Here is a 25,993-nt window from a genome sequence, read left to right as displayed (position 1 = left end):
TTGGTGCCCCTTGGCTGGGTTTAGAGATGAGCTCATGCCTGCCTACCTGTGTAGTGGGCTGTCCTCCTGCTTACCTGGAGGTTCCTGGTCGCCTCATGGGACAGTATGCAGCCTCCACGTGTTTATAGATAGACATATAGTCAGGCTTTCTCAGTCAGGTGGCTGAGCGGTGAGGGAAGCGGGCTAGTAATCCGAAGGTTGCCAGTTCGATTCCCGGTCATGCCAACTGACGTTGTGTCCTTGGGCAAGACACTTCACCCTACTTGCCTCGGGGGAATGTCCCTGTACTTACTGTAAGTCGCTCTGGATAAGAGCGTCTGCTAAATGACTAAATGTAAATGTAAATATAGGAACCATAGCAATAATAGGTAACCTTCTATCCATATCCATGTTCTCCCTGATAGCCAAAGGGAAAGTCAGCTCATGTAGAGGCTATTTCCGTTTCCAATGAGTTGAATCGTAGCGCTGTGTGGTTTCCATAACCCCTGAAAGAATTGTGCGTTAGCTCAACCCACACTTTTTTCAGCCTTCCGAGGCAAAGTTCAGGTTTTCTATCCAGAAGTGAAAATTGATTTTATGTTCACTCAAGTGTATGCAGAATGACTTGTTACTCAGACTGTGTGTGACTGCACTGACAACATCATTGGTATGTATGAAACATTGGAAACAAAGCAGAAAGCACTGAACATAGAAATCACAATGCATAATAAACCGAGAACGGACCCTAACACTGGAATGTGATGAAGACAGATTGCTAAATACAGTAGATGGAAATAGGAAATGTCCTATGCTTAATGGTAAAAAAAGCTGGAAAAAATCTAGATTAATAAAATGCAAATGGAGTTGTAATAGTGTGATTAAATGTGATATATATTTTAATGAGAATGTTTTTTCTACGTGTGAGAATAACTTCTCTGTGCCTCCAGCTTTCTTCTCACCGATTCTTGATGAGGAACTTTCTATATTCGTTGAAATTATTAATTGAATACTATTAAACATCTAAAACTTTGAAAATGTGTTATTCCTGCAACTGCAGCACTCGAAAATGTAGGAAAAAAAGCAGGAACTTTTTCACTTCTGTTCAGAATGTCATGTGAGTTCATGCTCTGGTATTGATTCAGAAGGAGGGTTTTGTGGTGTGTGGGGGGAACGTTTTTGAAGACCTTTCTCTCTCTCTCTCCCTCCCCCACTCTTCTCTCTCTCCTCTCCTCCCCTCCCTCCCCCACACCACCCCTCTCTCCTCCCCTCCCTTCCCCACACCACCCCTCTCTCTCTCCTCCCCCACACCACCCCTCTCTCTCTCCTCCCCCACACCACCCCTCTCTCTCTCCTCCCCCACACCACCCCTCTCTCTCTCCTCCCCCACACCACCCCTCTCTCTCTCCTCCCCCACACCACCCCTCTCTCTCTCCTCCCCCACACCACCCCTCTCTCTCTCCTCCCCCACACCACCCCTCTCTCTCTCCTCCCCCACACCACCCCTCTCTCTCTCCTCCCCCACACCACCCCTCTCTCTCTCCTCCCCTCCTCCCCCAGAGCTGTGCCCCGTGCCCTGCAGCCCCCACAGTGTGTGTGTGTCTGGGAGGTGTCAGTGCCCGGAGGGCTGGGAGGGTCCAGGCTGTGAGCAGCAGGCGTGTGACCCCCGCTGCCAGGACCACGGCCAGTGCCGGGGCGGCCGGTGTGAGTGCCTCCAGGGCTGGGAGGGAGACAGCTGCAGCATAGGTGAGCCAGCCACGGAGCCGATCCGGAGCACCGCTCGCCACGGGCGCCGCCTTTAGGTTTACTGCATTCAGCGTTTTCCCCTCTGCTTGTTTGTAAGCATGCGCCCCCCCCCTCAGGTGGAGGGGGTGCTGGGCGAGACGATGGGGGTGTGGCACGGAACCCTAACCCTTTTCTGGCTCGGGTTCAATGATGTCAGATGTCAGTTATCCAATTCATCCACTTCAGAGCAGTTATTTTGGAATGGAAACACTAAGGAACAATGAAACTGTTGCTTGCTGCCAGGCAAATTTTCCATCAACCATGCCCTTCTCCCCAGAGAACCAGCATTTTTCCGACTCGTAGCTGAATAATTTTGTTCTCGAGTTCTAGCGCAGTCAATTAAAGCAGGAGCACCTTGATAGGCCACTGCAGTTTGTCATTGTGCACTGATGGAATTGGCCAATTCCAAGTGACTGAAAGCCCATTTTAGGAGATGCAGTGAAACTTTCAAGAGTTGAGAAAGGAAGGAAAAATTAACCCTGTGAAACACTCTTAAAAACGTGCTATTTGCGATGGGGTATTCGAGACAGTCGTTGCACCTTTGTGGCTGTGTGAATCCAATCATGAAGCTAAGCTCCTAGCACATTAATAAGATGTAATTATGTCTTCATGTGCCATCATGCGATCACGCATCTTTGTGCGTCAGTAATCTAACCTCACAACGGTTTCTTTTCTCTCTTTTTCTCCTCCATCTCTCTCTCTCTCTCTCTCTCTCTGTGTCTCTCTCTGTCTCTCTCTCTCCTCTCTCTCCTCTCTCTCTTCTGTCTCTCTCTCTTCTCTTCTCTCTCTCTCTCTCTCTCTCTCTCTCTCTCTCTCTCTCTCTCTCTCTCTCTCTCTCTCTCTCTCTCTCTCTCTCTCTCTCTCTCTCCTCTCTCTCATCTCTCTCCTCTCTCTTGTCTGTCTGTCTCTCTTCTCTCTCTCTCTTCTTTCACTCTCTCTCCTCTCTCTGTCTGTCTCTCTCCTCTCTCTCCTCTTTCTCTTCATGTTCCTGTGACAGCGCATTACCTGGACCTGGTTGTTAAAGGTAAGATTCCTTTTTTTTTTTTCTCATCTATGTGTTTGAAGAGTTAACCACCTGTCAGGTGCTGGAACGCATGAAACGAGACCTGCTTGACGTCTCCTTTGACTTCCCTCCCCCTCCTCCCTCCCATCCTCCTCCTCCTCTCCCCCGCTCCCCCTCCTCCCCCTCCTCCCTCCCATCCTCCTCCTCCTCTCCCCCGCTCCCCCTCCTCCCCCTCCCTCCTCTCCTGCAGACGGCTGCCCGGGGCTCTGCAGTGGACACGGGCGCTGCACCCTGGAGCAGAGCGGCTGGCACTGCGTGTGCCAGGCCGGCTGGAGCGGCGTGGGGTGCAGTGTCGTCATGGAGACGGAGTGCGACGACAACGCCGACAACGACGAAGGTGAGGGGGGGGGGGGAGAGGTGAGGGGGGGGGAGAGGTGAGGGGGGGGGGGGAGAGGTGAGGGGGGGGAGGGTCGCGGCTACGCGGCTGTCAGCCACACCCGTCTGTGACTCGATAATGATTAATGTTCCTGACCTCTGGGCTCTGGTGAAGGTCAGTGCTGAGGAACCCTCAAAGATGTCACCCTTCCATCTTTCCTCAAAGTAGAAACCCAGGAAAGCCTTCTACCCTTTTCTCTTCCTTTTCATTTTCTTTCCTGTTAAATCTAGTTATTGGACGAGACTTAAAGAGCAAAGGGACCTCTACTTTCCCTCAGTAATTTGCTGATGCTGTGCAGCCGGGGCCCTCGGAGGGTAGAGGCTGGTGTGTCTCCCCTGGAGGACGCCTAGGGAAGCTGCTCTGGAGCTCTGGAGATCAGGTTCACTGCCCATGTCTTTGAAGGAGCTTGTGAAAGATGTTTGAAAGGCCTGCAGTGAATGTCAGCTGTCGGACGGTAACCCAGTTGTGAGCCGACTCTCATGTTGTTGTTTGCAAAGTCAAAAAGTGGTGAAGAGTCTAAGCTGTCGTTTCTGAAATGCGTCGAATGGTCATTGGTCCGTTACAGATTTCGAACACTTTCATCCATTTAAACTGATGACTACAGTAGAAAAGGACATATGGCTACTAAACAGGAGTAGGTCCCATACCTTCTGATTAGATCCAGTTCTGTTGTACGAGCAGCACACCTAGGAGAGATAAGAGCACAAATGTGGGCACTTGAATCCAGCTTCAGGCTGGAAACAGAGATGAGTTATTTCATTTTACCTCCCCCCTCTCTCTCCACAAGGAGTCTAAACCCTGCTTCTACTACAGGGAGGAGCCCAGTTCTCCCCTGAACATCCTGAGTCCTTAATCATCTTCTTCATCAGAGGAAGACAAGAGGGAGCCAAGCCAGGGTTTATTTCGTTTTTGTTGTTTTGTTTTTAGACACATTTTCAGCACTGTGTGTGTCTTAACAGGAGTGTGTGTGTGTACAGTAGGTGTGTGTGTGTGTGTGTGTGTGTGTGTAAAGTATAGGCAAATTGGTTTTCATTCCTGTGTGTTTTCGTACATCATAAATCATGCAGTATATTATTTCCTCAGCCCTTCATCCAATAAAAAAGATATCACATTCACTTCAGCAATATGCCCCCATTATGGAAATGAACTCTCACTCTGTCATTCCACAGCCTAATCCAGTTTACTCTGTTACAACTCTCACTTCAAAGTTACTGGCCCTAGACTGTGGGTAATTCACATGAGTGATGTGAATCTTGAGTGATGTACATTCATTTGGCCTCCTTTGATGTGATGGGAAATAGCACAAGGTTCAAATTGCCCAGACACTTCGACAAAGGAGTGGAGGAAATAATCACCTCATGCCAATTACGTCCCAGCCAATATACGGACATGTCAAAACCCCAGAACTTATTCCTATTTTCATCTCGGCCCAGAACTTCATTATAAATACCATTTATATTCTACATGAAGCCTCATCAGTGGCATGTGAAGGAGAACGCAAACGGCGAATGATCACCTGAAGAAGAGCGGTGATTAAGAGAAGAGATAATGGCTTCTCCAGCCATCTGTAAACGAGTCAGAGTAACCACCTAGACGGCCCAGGCTGCCCCCACCATCACCAGAGGGCTGCCCCCACCATCACCAGAGGGCTGCCCCCACCATCACCAGAGGGCTGCCCCCACCATCACCAGAGGGCTGCCCCCACCATCACCAGAGGGCTGCCCCCACCATCACCAGAGGGCTGCCCCCACCATCACCAGAGGGCTGCCCCCACCATCACCAGAGACTGCCCCCACCAATACCAGGAGGGGCGGGCCTCGCTCTAATAATGCCTATTCCAGTGGTTCTCAACCCTGGTCCTCAAGTACCCCCTGTCCTGCATGTTTTAGATGTTTCCCTGCTCCAACACACCTGATTCAAATGAATAGTCGTTAGCAGGCTTCTGCATAACTAGATAATGACCCATTCATTTGAATCAGGTGTGTTGCAGCAGGGAAACATCTAAAACATGCAGGACACGGGGGTACTTGAGGACCAGGGTTGAGAACCACTGGCCTATTCAAATAATGCTGCAGGTGCAAAGAATATGCATAAAAAAATAATACAACACAAACAATAACGTAACATCGAAAGGTGCTTTCCATATAATTGTTAAGTTAAAAGAGAGCTAGCGAAAACCTGGACCGAGAGTTTGTAGATGATGGCCATGGTTGTTTTTGTCTAAAGGAGTCCTGCTCAGCCAAGCTGCTTTGTGTTGGGCGCGGTGCCTGGGCTGCTTTGGCAGCCTGTTACCACAATATGGCACCTGGCCCAGACGTTCTGTTCCATTATGTGAGGCAGTCATTTGCTGCATTAAAGCTTGTCAGTTTCCACATATTGTGTCATTAGACATTATTACACGCTGTTGATATACAGTAGTCACTTCATAATCTTTCTAATGTCATAATAGAAATATTTGGGTGGATGCAACCATACCTAAGTGCAAGGTATTTAGTTTGTGTATATCAATTATTTATAGGAACAAAGTCACTTTTGATAAGCCTAATGCCATTAATGTTGTTTAATATTAATAACCTAGCACTTTTACTGGTGCATTGTGTTTAGTGCCAGGAAAATGATAAATGCCTGCATCAACTTAACCCCTGTCACAACAGTCTATGGGCAGCCTGTGGGCCTAATGGACTTACTGCCTTGCGCTTGCAGAGACCCAAAAGTGGTTGACATTAAACAGCATTATTAGGAAATGTGGTGCACAATTCAAGAACAGAAAGTGCATAATAGTGTATCAGAACGCAATATATCCAAAGTTTTGGCTGTTTGTCAGTTTAGGGGCTAGAATATTATCATTCATCAGCTTCTCTATCCTTGTAAAAATCATATTGGATATGTCCTGTCCATCAGAGCTGCATAACCACGTAAAAAACTCTATATTAAAGTGTGGGTTTTCTCCCCTATTTCTGAGAGCTTCATCGATTTTATTACGTACTGGATCATTTGAGCAATTTGATTTACAAGTTGAACCGACTTAAAGAATTCCATCTCAGATTTGGACGGTTTCAGGCTTCTAATACTATATCATAAGCTACTCTAGGAAACTATGATATCTTACCCTCCTTAAAGTGCTGTTTGCCCGGTCTCTCTGGTCAAAGTGGTCTCTCTATCATTAGAGTCATTGATGTGCTGTGCGGTGAAGGACCTTGTTGAGATTCCTGTGTACTTACCTGAATGTTGTTGCTCTCTGTAGACGGTCTGACTGACTGTGTGGACCCAGACTGCTGTCTCCAGCCCAGCTGCCAGGCGGGCTCGCTGTGCCAGGGCTCCCCAGACCCCCTGGACCTGGTGCAGACCAGCCTGGCACCCTTCCCCTCACTCCTGTCACGCCCCTTCTACCACCGCATCCACTTCCTGGTGGGGAAGGGCAGCACCCACGTTTTCCCCGGAGACGTCCCCTTCGACAGCAGGTAGGACCAGGGCCCCCCCCAGGTGCCTTGCTGCAGTGTTATTATATGATTACATTTAGTCATTTAGCAGACGCTCTTATCCAGAGCGACTTACAGTACATTACATTTACATTTAGTCATTTAGCAGACGCTCTTATCCAGAGCGACTTACAGTAAGTACAGGGACATTCCCCCGAGGCAAGTAGGGTGAAGTGCCTTGCCCAAGGACACAACGTCGTTTTGCACGGCCGGGAATTTAACCAGCAACCTTCTGATTACTTGCCCGATTCCCTAACCGCTCAGCCATCTGACTCTGTGTACCTGACCCCTCCCTCCTGTGTGTCTCCAAGCCGAGCCGTGGTCATTAGGGGTCAGGTGACGGCGCAGGACACCACTCCTCTGGTGGGGGTCAACATCAGCTTCCAGCACTACCCCGAGTTCGGCTACTCCATCAGTCGCCAGGACGGCAGGTGGGTGGTGGCCTCTCACCTCATTCAGCCTCGGGGCTGCGTGACCGGATTTAACCTTTGACCTGACCGTCATCCCAGAACTCACCATGTTCTGGCTGGCTTTTCTCCACCCTAGTTTCGACCTGGTGGCTGCCGGTGGCATTTCGGTGTCCCTGGTCTTCCAGCGAGCCCCCTTCCTCACCCAGACACGCACCATCTGGTTACCGTGGAACCAGTTTGTGGTGGTGGAGAGGGTCACGATGAGCCGGGCGGAGAGACGCCCGCCTGCGTGCGACCTGAGGAACCTGGTCAGCCCCTACCCCCTGGTCCTGCCCCCCCCCCTAACTCGCTTCTCCAGCGCCTGTGAGGAGAGGGGCCCTGCTGTGCCAGAGCTGCAGGTACAGTAGACCACCAGGACTGGTGTTGCTTTACCTGAGACATGGTGTCTCTCTACCTGAGACAGCATCCCTTACCTCTCCTTCAACACCTCACAACAACCTGAAACTACACCACTAATATCTCCTTCAACACCTCACAACTCATACAACGTTATACACTGCTTGCGTTGGAACATTAAGGGGTGCAGTTCAGATGGAATCGTTTTTTGAGAAATGTGTCCACCTCAATGTTCCCACACTGCATGTTTTGTTTCCCTGCACTGTCTCATTTTCACCTGGCTTATATTGTACCTGTGAAGCTGTCTTCCAATCTCGCACTAATCAGTTTCTGGAATGCTGCATATATATATATATATATATACATACACCACTCTGCCATCTGCTCGCTCGACTTTGCATTCCCCTGGAGGTCTTCTCTCTGTGCTGCCATGGGCTCCGCCGCGCGTAGACGTCCTAGTTTGTTGTGAGAGATAATGAAACTGAAGCAGATTTTAATGAGCACCCGGATCACCGTGATTGAAGCTGTGAGCAATGAAGGGTGGATATCGGGGTGAGACTGTCAGACGTAATTAAAATGTCCTCCACAATGTTGCTAACGATACAGGGGTACGGTGTTCCCTGTGTTTGTGTGTTACAGGGTTAACATCTACTGTGCGTTGCTTTGACGGCGTGTGGTAATAACAGTGCTGTAGGATATGGATGTATATCATTAGCACTGCAATCAGCATAGGTCTAGGTAATGGTTTGAAACCATTTAATCAGAACTTTACACATGTCTTCGAATTTCCTGGACAAAGAGCGAACACTCTGGAAACTTGTACAAGCAATGCCACAGAGGAGCTCACCCCCCCTCACCCCCTCCCTCTCCTCACCCCCTCCCTCTCCTCACCCCCTCCCTCTCCTCACCCCCTCCCTCCCTCTCCCCTCCTTCCCCTCCCTCCCTCTCCTCACCCCCTCCCTCCCTCTCCCCTCCCTCTCCCCTCCTCGCCCTCCCTCCCTCTCCTCACGCCCATAGAACCGAAAAACAAGTTTCGAAAGGTTGAAAAAATATTTTTTTTAATAACTTTCGAAAAGCAAGCTATGGATGAGACGGAGGGAGTTAGCAATGTCGACATTCCTGATCACCCATGGCCATATATGAGAGAGATGTTTGAAATTGGCGGCGTCATAAAGGATTCCTGTCGAATGCACATCTCTGCTTGTACCCCGTCTAAACAAACAGTAACTCTAGCGTAGCTAAACCAGAATAACCGTGCTGCCTGTCCTCCCCAGGCCGTCCAGGAGGAGATCGCCATCCCTGGGAGCTTTGTGAAGCTGAGCTACCTGAGCACCCGCTCCCCAGGGTACAAGTCTCTTCTGAGGATCATCCTCACTCACACAGACATCCCCCAGGGCCTGGCCAAGGTCCACGTGTCCACCTCCATCGAGGGACGGCTCTTCCAGAAGTGGTTCCTCGCCGCCCCTAACCTGGTGTACGTGCTGGCCTGGAACAAGACGGATGTGTATGGGCAGAAGGTTCTGGGCTTGGCCCGGGCACAGGGTGAGGAGGGTCGTTATCTCTGCTAGTTCTGCTTCTGGACAGATTCTGGACAGATCGGCTGCGCGGCTTGCAGTTTTCTGGGGGGGTTGTTTGTTTTCTGTGGTGTGAGTTACTGTACTCGGATATCCTCCTGGGATTACTCTGTTTACCATTTTTATAGTGGTAGACTTTTGTTTTATGTTCTGTAAACTAAGCATTTCTGTTTAAACAATAATACTTTTTAAACGTTCAATTAATGTCAGGAGACTTTGAAGGCGGGTCAACACAATCTGTTCTTCTTTTTTGAATGATTGTAGAATCACACAGTTTGATCGGAGAGGTCAGATGATCAGTGTAATAAGAGACAGATGAGAGCTATGTTTGTTCTTCATCTAGTTAGTCAGGTTAACTGCTGAGGGTGGCAGTGTTTTGCTTGAGTGTTAGAGGCAGGGGAAGCTGGTGTTTTCTTCTTGATGCTCTAAGTAACAAGGATTAGAGGGAGGGAGAGAGATCACCATGCCCCCTACTACTACCAGATAAAGTGCTTCATGATTGCTGGTGTTGGAATCCTGTCTCAGTGAGAACCCTGTCTAATCTTCACTTTCTAATCCTTGATGGTTTTGATACTCAGTGGGGTAATGATGTCTGCCTTGGTCCATTTCTCTGTAAATAACGTTGAACACATGGCATATTTTGAAACGACATCACGTCTTAATTGGAATTCAAAACACACTATTTGTTGTTGTGCGCAAACATAACCCTCACAGCATGAGTGCCAGAGATAAGGATATGACGAAAATATCTAATTCATTTATCTGGATGCACCCGTGAGATTGGAGCTCAACCACAAACCCCATCGACTCTCTTCTGTTTCTCTCCCTCTCTTTCTCTCCATGTCCCTCTCTCTGTTTCTCGCTGAAACAGGCTGATCCATCCTATTGACACAAGTTGCAACATGTAACAACTGCGTAACTGACTGTGCTCGGCTTGTTGTGTGCAGCTTGCATATTGACTTCACGCGTGCGTGTGTGTGTGTGTGCGTGTGTGTGTGCGTGTGTGTGTGTGTGTGTGCGTGTGTGCGTGTGTGTGTGTGTGTGTGTGCGCGGGAAGATGTGATTCTAAGAGAGACGGAGAGAGACACGGGGCACTCAAACTGTGTATCCAGCGGAGCATGATGGTGTCAGTGATGCACGACCACTGAGGCGCCCGTCTGGTAGCTTCTCCCCTGCCTCCTCCACAGCCTCGCAGAGCCGACATTCTAACCTGCGTGCCCAACGCAACAACCGCTGATTTACTGTCATTTTACACCGCGACAGGAAGCGGATGCACCGTGGCAAAAAACATTCGGCTCATTTGGAATGTATTGCATCGTAAACGCCTCCGCGGCCGGCGTGATAAAAGCATGGAGATGTTTGTTCGTCCCAGTAATGCCTGCCTTTCCTTCCAGTGTCTGTGGGCTACGAGTACGAGTCGTGTCCGGACATGGTGGTGTGGGAACGGAGGGTGGCTCAGCTGCAGGGCTTCGAGATGATCGCCTCCAGTCTGGGAGGCTGGTCCCTGGACAAGCACCACATCCTGAACCTCCACAGCGGTGAGATCTCCCCCTGGCCCACTGCGACACCAAGCAGCCACCAGAACACCCTTTCACACCCCAAAGAAGTTACCTTTAAACGATCACCGTTTCCACACACCAGGCCAGAGAGGCAGTGTCTTTATTCAGATACAGCTGTGTCAACATTAGTCCAGATTCTCCCTCCCGATGACACAACCGACTCTCCGGTCGGGTGTTTCTGGAGATTCTAAGTCCCGCTGCTCTGACTGTTCCAGGAATCTTACACAAAGGAACCGGGGAGAACGTGTTCATCTCTGAGCAGCCTCCAGTCATCCACACGGTGATGGGTTTGGGGACAGCGAGAGGCATCCCCTGCCCCAGCTGCAACGGCCCCGCCCAGGGCAGCAAGCTCTACGCCCCCATTGCCCTCGCCTGCGGCTCCGACGGCAGTGTCTACGTGGGAGACTTCAACTTCATCCGGAGGATTCTTCCCAACGGTTTCGCCATCAGCATCCTGGAACTGCGGTTAGACAGTTTGCTGCTTTGAACTTACGCGAACTTACACTCCAACAATCCTATGATCCTTAGCTGTAAGGATTATTGAAAGGACTTTTGGAGAAAGTTGAAGATTTGTTTGTGGGGGGGGTGTTTTCGAGACCTCAGAGGTGTTTATTTTCAAGGTTGGGTGGTAAAATATGACGAATGCTATATGTGGTGCAAATATGAACATACATTTTCAAGCAAAAATAACACTTGTCATCTTTATTTTCTCCTTTTCTGCTAGGAATCGAGATGTCAGACACAGGTGGGTGATGGTACAAATTATGAAACGTTTCTTTCATACCAGACTGAAGGACACTGTGTTTTAGCTATAAACCCAAAGCTGTGTCTACCACTGAAAGAGAGATGTTCTCATTTGGTCACAGGCTAAAGGGTTTGAGGAAGGAGTCAATATGGAAGTGTATTGACCTGGATTTAAAGGTAGCGGGATTAGAGCAGGAGCTATCTTTGGACTGGGAGCAGAAGAGAGGGTGGAGGTCTTTAAAGGGTTCCTCTTATCATAGACAAGCTCTCCTTTCATGTGTGTTCAGGTGGAGGAGCCCCTGCTGAGGAGCCTCTGTTGTGCTTTTGTAAGCTTCACAAACTCCCCCAAACAGCTCTTATGTCAATCCAGAGATACAATTCTCTAGCTGTCATGTCTGCAATTGATTCCTTCTCAATCAAACTAAAAAGCAGTGAACTTGCTGGACCTTCTCCTTGGTGTGAAAGGGAGACTGGCACAAATCACTACTGAAGCGTAGTCATTCGAAAAATGATTCCCCTGTACGAATCATCATCCATAATCTTAGCGTGGTGTTTAGGGAGATCGTTCCTGGTTACATAGAAAGGAGCCGCCAGTGAGCAACCTAGCCCTCACAGTCCGATCCTGTATCTGCCAAAGCTCATGTTACACACTTAAATCATCTCCATCATCCTGTCATGGTTTTCGACCATTTCTGTCGCTGTGCAACTTCATGCGATCTGTCAGAACGCGCGTTGCCCGGGTTTAATCATGAAGAGACTCCTAAAGGAAGAGAGGTGGGTTGGCAGATGCCGGCTTCCTGTAAGTCAGAGGATAATTTATGTGGTGATGCCTTGATTCCTCTTGAGAAGCCGTTTAACACCGAATACAGTCGGTGCTCATTTAGGTGGTGTTTAGATACAAGGTAACTGGCTCTTCTGAGATTGAACGCTATCCAAGTTCAACACATCACGATGATAATCCAGCCATTCTTCACTGACAACAGCATGGTCCTTTTCTTGTGACAGGAAAGCAGTGATTACGGTTTGCTTTGAAAAAAATATCTATACAGTACTGTGCAAAAGAATTAGGCACCCAAGATGTTTTACATTTTTATATATACATTTTTTTGACTTCTGCATTTGTGAATCAGTATTAAAAACGCAAGGTTGAGATAAATGTTTCTGTTTTTTTCATTGTTATTTCTTAAAGCATTTTTGCATAACTATTTAAATGTGTTTAATTGTGCTGAAGACTTTAGCACAGTTGTACTGTATATATTATTTATATATTTTGATGTTGTTACTCCCCCCCCTCAGTACCAGCCCAGCACATAAGTACTACCTGGCCTTGGACCCAGTGAAGGAGACCCTGTACCTGTCCGACACCAGCAGCCGGAGGGTGTATCGCCTCCGCTCGCTCACGGAGCCCAAGGACCTGGCCAGGAACGTGGAGGTGGTGGCAGGGACGGGGGACCAGTGTACCCCCTTCGACCAGGGCCACTGCGGGGACCGGGGCAAGGCCACCGACGCCTCCCTCAACAGCCCCAGAGGTACTCCTGTCCTCTTCGCTGGTTTCATTTTCTTGTTGTTTTTAGTTTTTGCAGGGATCGCGCACACTGTTAAATGCAGCTGTACTCGAGTTAGCTAGCAGCTGATGTGTACGGTGTCCCTGAGAAGACAGATCAACCACAGAACTATAAATACACAATAAAACAGGATTTTTTATGTGTAGTTTAGGTCCTGTTGAAGGAAGGGGATCAGAGAGGGAGATTCATCTTTCATATGGAGCTTCTTAGCCTTCATCCTGAACCTCAGAAGATTGGGAATATTGACATATATTATTATCCAAGGTTAAACATACCTTTGCCGTGTCAATATAATGTCCTTGAAAAAAGGTTTAGAAGGTGAGGATTTGTCCACCAGTGACGATGCGTTCGTTGTCTGTTCTCAAACACAGCCAGCTTGGAAGTTCAAACAGAGTGTCTCCATTTTTCCGGGCTTGAAATTCTTCCTCTCCTCAGCTAATATGTGTCAGAGCCAAATTAGGCTCCCAGCAATGTGGGCACATCATTTCGACTGGCTTCAGCCAGGCCATGATGTTCTGGATCAGGCACTGAGACACTATTAATTCCCATTTCATTCCCTCCCCCCCTTCTCCTCTTATCTGCTGGGCAGGTCCAGCTTAGTTAGGACCACACAGCCTAGGATGGCACCAATGGAAATGAATTCTGCTGCTCCTCCACGGCACAATAGCAGGATTGCACGGCCCCACAGGCGCCAGAGTAATGCCTTTATCAGGTGATAGCACACAGTGGCTGGATCACAGTCCTTCACACATCCAGGAAGTGACTCACGCCTTCCTCGCGCTCGCCAGCGCAGCTCTGCCGCAGCACGTAACACATTCCCCGCTAGTTGATCCACTACCGGGACCCGGGGATAAACAAAACCCGCTACGGCAGCAGCCAAATCAAAACAGAGCTGTTACTGTACAAGCGATGGCCGTGGGAGGGAACTGTTCCTATATCAGGAAGCTGGGCGGGGAGTGGTGCGGCGTAGCTTGCCGTGCATCATCCTGCACCGAGCCGCGCGGCTGCGTAGCATTAACCTTCAGGAGTAATGAGTGTTACTGCGTGTCGCCGATACAGATGCAGTCATTGTGCAGTTGGTTGGTGCAGGCTTGCCAGCTGTTCATTGATATTGATGTTGTATCGACACCCTGCTCAGTCCTACGGTTTTCACAGTCTCCCAGCAGCATATAAAACATTAGAACTATTAATTATAATCGCTCTCTGAACCATGAAACTACAGAAACAGTTCGTCACTGTCACCCCGGCTCTGCAGTTGGATATCGTTTGGGCTGTTTATGCTTCTCTGTTTTGGAATGCATAAATTGAGCACTTAGAAACAAAGATTAGGATTATGTTTATCCTGTTGCCAGCGTCTTTACTGTGACTGGCTATCCGTGGCCAAGATCATGCTTTTATTCTGAAGAGGTGTTATTTTTGGAAGAAGTAAACCACATCCCATTTCCACCGTGAACGCTATTATTTATGCTTGTTCGGTTTATCCAGCGTGGTGAGAGCAGGTTGAACACAGGAAGTGGCCATGTTGGGATCACATCTGTGAAACAATCTAGTCACTGCGGCTCTTCGACTGCGTGTAAAACGTCATCGCCCTGTCTTTAAATCTTTATGCCCTTCAAACTGCCGTACAGTCGATGAGCCAACACCCAGCAGAGAACCGAAGCCTGGCGTCCGTTTACTTTCCACGCTGTTAACCCCTATTTAGCTGCTCTCGCGGTACACAGTGACATCTCACCTCACAGCGCAGCCTATCGTAACCCCGGTTATTAGCCTGCGAGCGGCCGGGTAAAGCGCTTTATTAATTATTTTTTTGTTCAAGACAGCCGGAGGAAGAAGCTAGATTATGAAAGATGGCTTTGCCGTACTTTTTGCTAAATCAAGCAGTGAATCAATTAGGCGTGTTGGCGGGTCTTTATCTGATGATCTGTCAATGTCAGAGAGATCGGGACTGTTCCTTCTTCAGCCTGTCTGGCTTTGTGATTGACAGGGGAGGGCGTGAACAGTACTAACGGATGCCTTTCGACACTTTCTCCCTACGTTGTCTGGGTTAAGGAGATGGCAAAGATGGTTTAAAAACACACCAACATACTCTCCAGGTAGATTGTAGAAATGTATTAGAAAAAGAAAAAAAAAGTATTTTTTAAGACTGTGTGGTCTGCAACTGAGTAGGGAGTCAGGTGGCTGAGCGGTTAGGGAGTCGGGCTAGTAATCTGAAGGTTACCGGTTCGATTCCTGGCTCTGCCAAATGACGTTGTGTCCTTGGGCAAGGCACTTCACCCTACTTGCCTCGGGGGGAATGTCCCTGTACTTACTGTAAGTCGCTCTGGATAAATGACTAAATGTAAATGTAAATGTATCACGCCAAACAAGAAACTGCTGATTACTCAAACTGGCTGAACCTGAGCGCTGTAGAGAGGTGTTGATTAGTGCCACATACTGTGCCATGTGACCCAAGTGACATCATCGCAACAGTACCCAGATCTCTCACATCGAGTGTTACTGTCCCGTTGGAGGAGAGCAGAGTTCTGGAGTCGTTCATGACAACAGGACGTCTCTGGAAAGAGAAGTCAGTCCATTAGATGACTGACTTCTGCAAACCCAATGATACCATCAGAGAAGGGTGCATCTAAACAGAAAATAAGTTGATTACCAAGAGGCTTTTACACATAGGGCACGTGGAAGTGACTAAGGCTTTTAAGGGTGAAAGGATGCTTTTAAACGAAAGATAAAAGCCGTATTTCATGACTGGTATGAACCTGACACCCGGTTCACAAGCTTCAGAAATCTACTCAGGTGTACTCAAAATAATGTGCTTTTAAGAACATCTTGCCTCAAAAGATGAAAGTGGCGTACTTACAGTAATAAACGACATCTTGTGAATATGTAATGATCTGGGTTCAGACAGTCAGGAGTATCTTTAGACCCACTCAAGGTTTTGGAGAATTTGTGTCTTGCTCCATTCATGTTGAACCTTAATAGAAAATATCAAGACATATAATACAATTGTGATTATCTGTGAATACATTATGGAAGAAATTGGTACAAAGCTATCTATCACAAACCCTCAGAAGGTCATTTTACATTAAAACAAAAAGAAAATAACCCAACAACTACTTACTTATAAAATATATGTTGCTTATAAATTATCTTCCGGTGAAACCTGAGAGGTTACAAAAAGTCTTATAAAAGGGTTAGTTCAAAACATTAACTGCATCAGTCATTTTATGTGGTTGTTAGCTTGATACTGTAATCAAGGTATCACCCAGGCTGTGATGTGCTGTACTGTAGGGAGGAAAAGCCTGTTCAGTAACTGAGCTCCCTGTTTACTTAACTGTCAGCAGTGGATTCATATCGATTGAATATTGAACACGGGAGTCAGGTGGCTGAGCGGTGAGGGAATCGGGCTAGTAATCCGAAGGTTGCCAGTTCGATTCCCGGTCATGCCAACTGACGTTGTGTCCTTGGGCAAGGCACTTCACCCTACTTGCCTCGGGGGAATGTCCCTGTACTTACTGTAAGTCGCTCTGGATAAGAGCGTCTGCTAAATGACTAAATGTAATGTACTGTAAGTCGCTCTGGATAAGAGCGTCTGCTAAATGACTAAATGTAAATGTAATGTACTGTAAGTCGCTCTGGATAAGAGCGTCTGCTAAATGACTAAATGTAATGTAAATGTAAAATGAATATATGCAGATGGATCAATTACCACTGGAAAAAAAACACAGCAACACACAAGGCATTGATTAAGTATTTTCATGACTTTGCAGGAGAGACTGCTCGACTATAAAACACACATCAGCATTTGCCTCTTGACTAGCAGTTAAACAAGTTTCATCCAGCAGATGTAGGTCAACCTGTGTTCTTCTCAAATGGGTCACGATGTTCTGCAAACAGCGTATCAATAGTTCAGGATGCTCTTCACAATCGTGTTTGTACCAGTATTCACACTGTACAGATTGCACTTGTGTCATTTCCTGACCTGTTACCTTAGGGGTTGTTCTTCAGTACAAAAAATCTTCAGTATAATAAATCCCTTTGTACCCACCAGGGACTTTTGTACTTTTTCAACGCACGTCTATCTTGTGACGATAACATTTTATTTCGACAGTGTTTCAAAGTCAGAATCCCTTTCAGCCGTGTCTGTGACAGGTCTCAGCTCCAACATGTATGGCCAATTATCGACCTCCCGCGAGGAACTGGATTCAAGCTGCCACACGAACGGCCTCTCGAGAGAGAACAAGAGCTGTCCATGCAATCATTTCATAGGTTGCCTTCGCTGTGTTTTATCTGTGTGAGCCAGCATGCAGGCTGCCAGGGCTCCTTTAATGAGGAGGCGTGCGTGAAAGTGGCAGGAGCAGTCGTCCGCGAACACACGCACACTCAGGCAGAACCCACAGATCAGGCTCTCTGATGTGGAGCAACTGGCTGTAGAGGCAGGGGAGAAGCAGCCACCACCCACACAGCCCTAGACTCTCCTAGCCTAGCTCAGGGTTAGCCTAGCTCAGCCCCAAGTCTTGCCTAGCCTAGCTCAGGGTTAGCCTAGCCTAGCGCAGCCCCAAGTCTTGCCTAGCCTAGTTCAGGGTTAGCCTAGCTCAGCCCCAAGTCTTGCCTAGCCTAGCTCAGGGTAAGCCTAGCCTAGCTCAGCTCCAATTCTAGCGTAGCCTAGCTCAGGGTTAGCCTAGCTTAGCTGAGCCCTTGTCAGCCCAGCCCCAGCCTATCTTAGCCCCAGCCCAGCATAGCTCAGCCCCAGCCTAGCCCAGCCTAGCTCAGCCCAGCATAGCTTAGCACAGCCTAGCCTATCCCAGTCGGTCCCTTGTGGGGCAGAACTACAGGACGTCTCATCCCAGCAGCGGTGATCATCCAGAGATGGATTGGGGTCAAAAGCTTCTCCTGAAAATTAATGTTTTTCCAGCTTTATTTTATTAAATACATTGAATGAGGTATTATCGCTGGGTCAGACATTGTGGCCGGTCAATTCATCATCTGAATTCCACTCTCTCCCCAGGGCATCCACCTAAACTTGTCCTGTGAAATTTTACATGGTCCCCTGGGTAATAGCTTTTGACTCCTGGCATCTGATGTAGCGTTCTTTGTGTCTAGGTCATCAATAACCTGGGTTTTCTCCTTCAGCAGCAACGGTAACCAACCTCACCCATGTTTGGAGGGTTCAGTAACATCATTATGGTTGTAATCAACAGCAGATCTAATCAGTCAACGTAGAGCGTTTCATCATCTGTGTTTTTAGTCAAACATAGGATCCTGCCCCATCCCTCGCCCTAATGGAAATGGAAACAATTATTATTTTTATTGACTCCACAGTACTTACTGTTGGCCTGTTGGGTAAGCATGTCAGGTTAGTGACTCCTCGGTTACCTTGAGGTAACTCCTGTATTTGCAGTAGGCAATCAGTATTTTCTTAACCAGTGATTATTTTCCTAATTCACTGCTTTGTAAACATTCCTAGGTTTACCGTTTGTGTGTTTACGTAAACAGCCCTTTTAGACCTGCCGCTTCACAGCCATTCCTGCCTGGCCCCTGAGAGAATGTGAAACCTCAGACAGCACTAGGGAGAGCTCCCCTCTGCTTTAGTGTGGTGGTTTCTCTCAATATGTGGAAACTGGAGAAGACCTTTGTCTGAGGAACGTCACCGCTCAATACTCCCATCAGCAGCTTGTCAGATGTAGCCGCGACTGTACTCCCCAAATGTTGTTGTCAATGAGGTGCTTTGGTTAAGTTAAATCTGCCGCCCCCAGTCCCAAACAGGTTGATCATATGCAGATTATGCAGGGCCAGCTGACCATCTGCTGTGAATAATTCCAGTCTGCATCTGCCTGGAACATCGAAACCCACACGAGCCAGAACGTAAACACGTGTATCGACGGCTCGTCTCTCCGACTCGCTCACGCCCTTGCGACACTCTGAGGTGTTTTGTTTTTGGGATTCTAATTAGACCGAATAGGATTAGTCCAAACATGTTTTTCATCTCATTAATTGATGGTTTCGTGTAGCGTGGGGTTTCTGCGGCACACTCTATTTCTGCTCTCGCCTTATTTGGGACTCTGAAGGGTAGGAGGGGGAACACTTATCAACCCACAACTTGCATAATTAACCAGATGATGAGGGTAATATGTCACGCAATTAAACCGGATGACGAGTTATGTCAGTAAACAACCACCACTGACTCTGAGGCTGTTTGAGCTTCTGATCTGGTTAATATCGCGATGTTGAAGTCGTACTATTAAGATGTCTGACAAATCAATTGCATTAACACACACCCTATCACATCAAATCGTATTTGTTTAGCTCTTTTTACAAGCAATGTCATAGAGGGATTCACATACGCCCATAGAACCGCACCTAAACCTACCTACACCCTCAAGGAAGATAAGGAAAAACTCTGAGAGGAAAAAAATGTAATACATTAGTATTGAATTTCTAGTGAATTGAGAATTGCCAACCTTTTTTCCGCATTTCTATGTTAGAAATGTCCAGTTATAATGTAGCATTGCCAGTGTTGGTAGCAGAGCCTTCTTGCATGACCACATCAACAGATCCTTACCTTCCTGCTGACTCCATGCTGTCCAGCAACACAACATCGATCAGAATGGATCATTCATTGATGCGAGTTCTTCCCTAAATTGGTTTCTCTGGTGAGTCAGTCAGTCAGTGAGTGAGTGAGTGAGTGAGTGAGTGAGGGAGAGTTTGCGTGCCTGCTTGTGTGTGTGTGTGTGTGAGGTATAGTAACTGGCGGGAGAGGGGTCTCTGCTGGCCTGGAGGGCTTGGTGTAAACAGGATGTAGTCATGGGCGTAAAGCCTGCAGGTCCAAGGCCGGTCTCAGAGGGGTCGCGTGCTTCCTGTCGCCCCAGCAGGCTTACCCAGCGCCGCGGACCGACAGGAGGTCGGCTGTGACCTTGCTGACGGAGGGATTGATGACTGGCCTGTGTTCTGGGATTGATGTCGTAGATCAAGACTTGTCACGGACCGTCCAACTGTGATGGTTCTGGTCGGAACACGGAAACAGCTCGACTTTTTACCGTTATTTCACCTACGCTGGCCCCGTTTCCCGTCAAATTGTATCACGATTGACATTGTGGCCACTTAGCTGCTTTTCAGTTGTGAGACAGAGCTGTGTTTTCACTGTTCTGTTTCCCAAAGTCTGTTGTTATCTTTCTCTCTCAATTGAGCACGATTACGGAGGATGAAGCGTGATGTGTTCCGCAACTAGCCAAGTCTCTCCCTTGAACCTTTTTCCAAACTGAAATGTCAAAATTGGTTTTAGGGATGTAAGCTGCTCTAAGACGATTAAAGCTGGTTCATTCATGGGCCTGGGAGAGCTGTGAATGAAGCCAGCCGGCAGCTTGCGTTATGGAGTCTGCGCAGGACCCAGTGAGCTCCGAAGGCTGCGAGTCGTGGTGCAAATCTCATCAGATAATACCTCGACACTTGATTAAATTAATTGGGTATGTTATCATGCGCCGCGCGTCTCTCTGACTAGACGACTGTGATGACGGGGGAGGAAGTGGAGTCGCCTGGGTCTCGCTCCTCCACGCAGCCGGATATCTAAACAATACCTCTGAACAGAGACGGCGTCGATCTGTTACTTGCTAATGGGGCTCTGTTTCTGAGCAGGCTTTGTGTTTTGGAGCCTTTTCGAAAGATTCTGATACGAATAATTCACCATGTTTGCAAACATTTCGAACACATCTCCAGTCCAGGGCTATCAGGACTGCCAACAACAAATACATAAAATTCTCTCCATTCTTCTGCGATTTCTCCTTTGGGATCAATAAATTACCTGCTACTACTACTAATAATACTACTACTATTAATACTGCTGCTACTACTACTACTACGTCTACTAATACTACTACTACTGCTACTACTGCTACTATTTAAATGGAGGACTGTGATAATTGCAGTGCTGTCAGGCAAGGTGCTGTCAAGAAGCAGGATGTTATTCCTGAACAATGTGTGAGACTGAGACTCAGTCTCGCTCGCTCTCAAAGTCTGCCACTGTATAGTGCTGTTTCAGAAGATCTCTTCTGATGTAATGATTGTTTTTTTGATGAACTTCAATGCCCCCTGTTTGTGTCACCAGGAATCGCGGTGGATAAAGAAGGACTTGTGTACTTCGTGGATGGAACCATGATTCGCAAGATAAACGGGGAAGGAGTAATCTCAACCGTGATTGGTTCGAATGGTCTGACGTCCACGCAGCCTTTAAGCTGCGATTCCCGCATGGATATCTCCCAGGTGAGCTGAAACACTGCCACAAACACCCTGCTTACCTCAAGACATTTATCATACGTTGGCTTAGTATCCCAAACATGAGTTCAGCCAAGTCTTAGACAAAACGTTTTCCCCTGTGGATATCCTGATTGAAATTTTCTCCTAGTTTAGGACTAGGGTTAATCCATTTCTGGGAAACTTACTAGTTTAAAGACCGTCTTTTCTCACTGCAATGATGTCTGATGCATGGATGTACATGTTCATAGACATGTGGTCTGACTTAAAACCTCAATACACAATGTAGCAACAATTATGAAAGAACTGAACCTGATGAAGTGATTGCATAATCCTACCCTAACATCGTAACAAGTATCTGATTAATAATTTGCCCATCAGTATGAAAAATATATAAATATATATATATATATAATGTGTGACCTATAAAAGTGGAGCCGACTGATATGGAGAGAAGATTTCCTTTGAGACATTCAGTCCATGATTAACTGGCCTCAGCGGTTGAATGATCCCACTCAATAGAGCTTGGGGCTCCTGTTCCAGCCTGCCTCTCTGCTGTGGTAGCTGTGTTCCTGTTCCAGTCTTTGTTCTGGTAGGAGACAGTGTCTGTGTTCGGGTAGAAGACAGGGTCTGTGTTCTGGTGGCAGGCCGAGTTCCTGCACCCACGCTCCAAATGCACCCTCACCCCGACTCCAAGAGCAATTACTCTGAGCCCCAGGACCTTGCCACAGGAAACCACCTTTATTAAGTTCTCACCAAAAGTTGTAAAAATGCTGAGGCTGGCTAACCTTCAGAAGAGCTGCTGAGATGTGCCCTACAGCATCTCTCTCTCTCTCCACCTCCTCTCTTTCTCTCTCTCTCTCCCCTCCTCTCTTTCTCTCTCACTCTCTCTTTCTCTCTCCCCACTCTTTCACTCTCTCTCTCTCCTCTCTTTCTCTCTCTTTCACTCTCTGGATAAGGCAGCACATTGACCCACATGTTAGAGGGTTCCATAGCCCTGAATAAAGGACAGAGAAATTAACTGCTTTGCCCCCATAAGGGCTTATCACAGCAGAGCTCCGCATTGCTCGTCTTACGGACAGCTTTACTCCTGTATAAAGATTATCCATGCGCATCACTGGGTCGGATCACATGGTGATGAACCCTTCAAAGCTCTCATGAAGAGACAGAAACGTACCACTGGAGATAATTATGGGTGTGTGTTTCTTCCGCAGTGTATGCCAGTTCTGGGGGCTGAGATTATGATGCGTTAGAAAAATATATAGTTTCCATGTCAAACCTGGTGGCTTATAAACTCTACCTCTTGTTTACTCTTGAGAAAGAAAAAAATCCCTTGGGCGTAGGTTTGTGTTTGGCACAGTTCCCTTGACTTTTTGTAACCTCCGTATTGTATTTTAACTCTAGAAAGAAAAAGCAAATGGAAGTATTCAGTCAAGTGAATAAATGTCCTTGCGAGCACAATCGAAGATTTTTGTATTTCAGTGTTGTCCGCCTTTGTGAATGATGCTTTTTAATGTCATGCATTATGCAGTGGGGTTCATCTGTAACAGACTCATCTTGGAGATGTTCACCTGCAGGGTGGCTCCCACACAGACAGCATGACACGTTGCTGTGACAAACACAATGTGCCCGCTCTATCTACCTCAGGCCCTTCATCATGGAAAAACACGACACATTTTAGCATGCCGGATATTTCGATTGTTGTTTAGAGACCTTGGGAATGGCACTCCTTTGTACAAGTATGTTTCTATCAGGGTCAGGCAAAGTGTGGCTTTTATAGTGAAGCTCACACACACACACACACACACAGACCCGTACTGCATCTGACAATCCATTTCAGCGGTGTCCCCAGTCAGGACTGAGGCTGGAGTCTGCAGGAGCCATATTAGGCTTGTTTTGTTCTTGCTTCATCCTGGAAGAAACACCACCTCTCTCTCTCTCTCCTGAGCAGTAGGGCTCTCCCTGCTTGTGAGAGGGCTGATAGATCTTGGAAACAAAGGAAGCATTACACTCCAGCCAATCCTACACTCTTGACTTCACCGTGAAATAAATGCAGAACTCAATTCAAGCCAACAGCAAACGACACTCCTTTGGAAAGTGAATAATATTGTTCTGTGTGGGAGTTGGTGAGAATTCTTATTGAATATCTGAAAATAGATTTGTATTACTGAGTATAATAGTTCCATGATAGCATATGATTAAATCTGATGGGAATCCCACTGGAACATTGCTTGGCAACACTGGAACACTGCATGGCAACAGTTTGGGATTTTTAGTGAAGCATCTTCTGACGATTTGGGTTTTATTTTGTGGCGGGAAAATGTATTGCGTCAATTAGTGTTCGTTTCTGGAATGTGTTTACCAACAAACTGTCAGGCCTCCCTCTCACAACACAGAAACTCTTAGATGTGCTTTCAAACCGTCGCTGCAGTGAGAACTCACCTATAATTTGAATTCTTGGACACCAAGCTGTCAGTATATTTGGTTTCCAGTGTGGAAAAGTGTCAAATTATTCCTAGACGGACTGTTTCATTCACGGACAATTGACTTGCATTTATACATCCCCTTTCATCAGATCCTCTCCGAGTACTTGAAGGTGAGATGGTAACTAATTTTATCCTCCACCAATCTGAATCCTTCACCCCTATTGTGCAGGAACACTTGCCACCTATTATTTGTGTTGGAAGAATGGTTTTTCATGATCCAATTAAACAGGGGGTGATTAAATGGGCGGATTTGTTCATTGGGAGCCCATAAAGTACCCTTAAGTATTCCAGCCACACTTAGTGAAGCGCACCATGGAGCTCTTTATTCTAAATGTGTGTTCTCCACTCTGTCCCCTGGCTGCATGGTGTGAGCACAAGTCAGAGAGTGACCTTACAGTGACATTTCTGATCTAACACCACTTACAGCTGGCTTTCACAACAGCCACACTGTCTCCTGCCATGCTGCAGCCTCATTATTTATCCCCATGCCGTTCTGACTCTGTCCACTTCAGACAACATGTCAGACAACAACGCCGTCATCTCAAACGAGAGCAGCCGTCGCGGACCCCTGCGTCCTTAACGGTCATTCGCGTTAATCCCGTTGAATACCGTTTTCTTCTTTCTTCTTCTTTCTTCTTCTTCTTCTTCTTCTTCTTCTTCTTCTTCTTCTTCTTCTTCTTCTTCTTCTTCTTCTTCTTCTTCTTCTTCTTCTTCTTCCTCCTCCTCCTTCTTCTTCTTCTTCTTCTTCTTCTTCTTCTTTCTTCTTCTTCTTCTTCTTCTTCTTCTTTCTTCTTCTTCTTCTTTCTTCTTCTTCTTCTTCTTCTTCTTTCTTCTTCTTCTTCTTCTTCTTTCTTCTTCTTCTAAACTCTCCAGGTGCGTCTGGAGTGGCCGACGTCTCTGGCCATCAGCCCCATGGACAACTCCCTGTACGTCCTGGACAACAACATCGTCATCCAGGTGTCGGAGAGCGCCCAGGTTCGTATCGTGGCTGGCCGGCCCATCCACTGTCAGGTACCGGGCATCGATCACTTCCTGGTGAGCAGGGCAGCAATCCACTCCACCCTGGAGGCGGCCAAGGCCATCGCCGTGTCCCACGAGGGCATGCTGTACGTGGCCGAGACGGACGAGAGGAAGATCAACCGCGTGCAGCAGGTCACAACCAACGGGGAGATCTCCGTGGTGGCAGGCGGGCCCAGCGACTGCGACTGCAAGATCGACCCCAGCTGTGACTGCTTCTCCGGTGGGTCCCCAAGGGCCTGCCCCCCCCCCTCCCATGCAAGGTCACCATGGCAACCCTGGGATCGGGCAGAGACAAGACGGGACGGTTTAGAAACCCCCCCTCATGTTGACCTGTGTGAATGGCTTGTCAAAATACATGTGTGTCTTTTGTCAATTAAGTGAGATATGTAAAAAAAATTACAAATAATCTCAAATCACCACTGAAAGGGAATGTTTGGATGTTTTTAATAGTACAGTTGAGTGTTGAACATCCTCCTCTGTTTGCCCGTCAGGAGACGGAGGCTACGCCCGCGACGCCAAGCTGAAGGCTCCGTCCTCGCTGGCCGTCTCCCCCAACGGGACGCTCTACATCTCCGACCTGGGCAACATCCGCATCCGCGCCCTTTCCCCCAACCGCCCGCGTCTCGGCCCCCCCGGTGTGTACCAGGTCACGTCCGTGGTCGACCAGGAGCTCTACCTCTTCAGCGCCAACGGCACGCACCTGCACACGCTCAGTCTGGTCACCAGCGACTACCTCTACAACTTCACCTACACCGGGGACGGTCAGCTGACCTCCGTTGTCGCCGGCGACGGCAGCACCGTGCATGTGCGGCGCGACGCCCACGCCATGCCCCTGTGGCTGCTGGTCCCGGGTGGCCAGGTGTACTGGCTCACCGTCAGCAACGCCGGCCTCCTCAAGAAGGTCTCGGCCCTAGCCCACGACCTGGCGCAGATCAGCTACCATGGCAACTCGGGTCTCCTGGCAACCATGAGCAACGAGAACGCATGGACGACGGTGTATGAGTGAGTTCAGCTGCCGCCGTCATTGTCATCTCACCCTGAACCTGTTAAACCCTCCGGTCATCCTTCACATTGAGGGGCTAAGCCGCCGCGCCGACAGATGTTCTATGGGCAGCGATCCCAACATGATTCTTTTTACACGTATATTCCCATTTCAAAGGGATTTGAATGGTATAAACAATTAATGTCTGCATGCTGGATTACATTGTTATGTGCAGAATGATGGTTTTTGTAATTGGGGCAGTTCCTCATGCGGGCTTATTAAAAAGGTCTCCTTTTGTTAGTGATTCAAAGGCTGGGAGAGTAGAGAGACTGGTGTG

General features: G+C 47.8%; 1 protein-coding gene across 2 annotated transcripts in view; it reads left to right on the top strand.

Moving 5' to 3' along the window:
• tenm1 (teneurin transmembrane protein 1) overlaps positions 1 to 25,993 on the top strand; it is a 101,845-nt gene that overhangs the window by 63,890 nt on the left and 11,962 nt on the right. For both annotated transcript variants that reach the window (XM_062485706.1, XM_062485705.1), the window contains exons 12-25: positions 1,537 to 1,722; positions 2,759 to 2,785; positions 3,015 to 3,161; positions 6,445 to 6,661; positions 6,991 to 7,110; positions 7,226 to 7,487; positions 8,760 to 9,027; positions 10,454 to 10,597; positions 10,834 to 11,083; positions 11,343 to 11,363; positions 12,659 to 12,891; positions 21,023 to 21,177; positions 24,528 to 24,894; positions 25,166 to 25,676. In XM_062485706.1, the coding sequence (XP_062341690.1) occupies positions 1,537 to 1,722; positions 2,759 to 2,785; positions 3,015 to 3,161; positions 6,445 to 6,661; positions 6,991 to 7,110; positions 7,226 to 7,487; positions 8,760 to 9,027; positions 10,454 to 10,597; positions 10,834 to 11,083; positions 11,343 to 11,363; positions 12,659 to 12,891; positions 21,023 to 21,177; positions 24,528 to 24,894; positions 25,166 to 25,676 (2,908 nt within the window). The remainder of the gene's footprint in view (positions 1 to 1,536; positions 1,723 to 2,758; positions 2,786 to 3,014; positions 3,162 to 6,444; positions 6,662 to 6,990; positions 7,111 to 7,225; positions 7,488 to 8,759; positions 9,028 to 10,453; positions 10,598 to 10,833; positions 11,084 to 11,342; positions 11,364 to 12,658; positions 12,892 to 21,022; positions 21,178 to 24,527; positions 24,895 to 25,165; positions 25,677 to 25,993) is intronic.

The sequence above is a fragment of the Osmerus eperlanus genome, chromosome 19 (assembly GCF_963692335.1).
Source record: "Osmerus eperlanus chromosome 19, fOsmEpe2.1, whole genome shotgun sequence".
Classification (NCBI taxonomy): domain Eukaryota; kingdom Metazoa; phylum Chordata; class Actinopteri; order Osmeriformes; family Osmeridae; genus Osmerus; species Osmerus eperlanus.
This window is presented reverse-complemented; position numbering and strand designations above follow the sequence as displayed.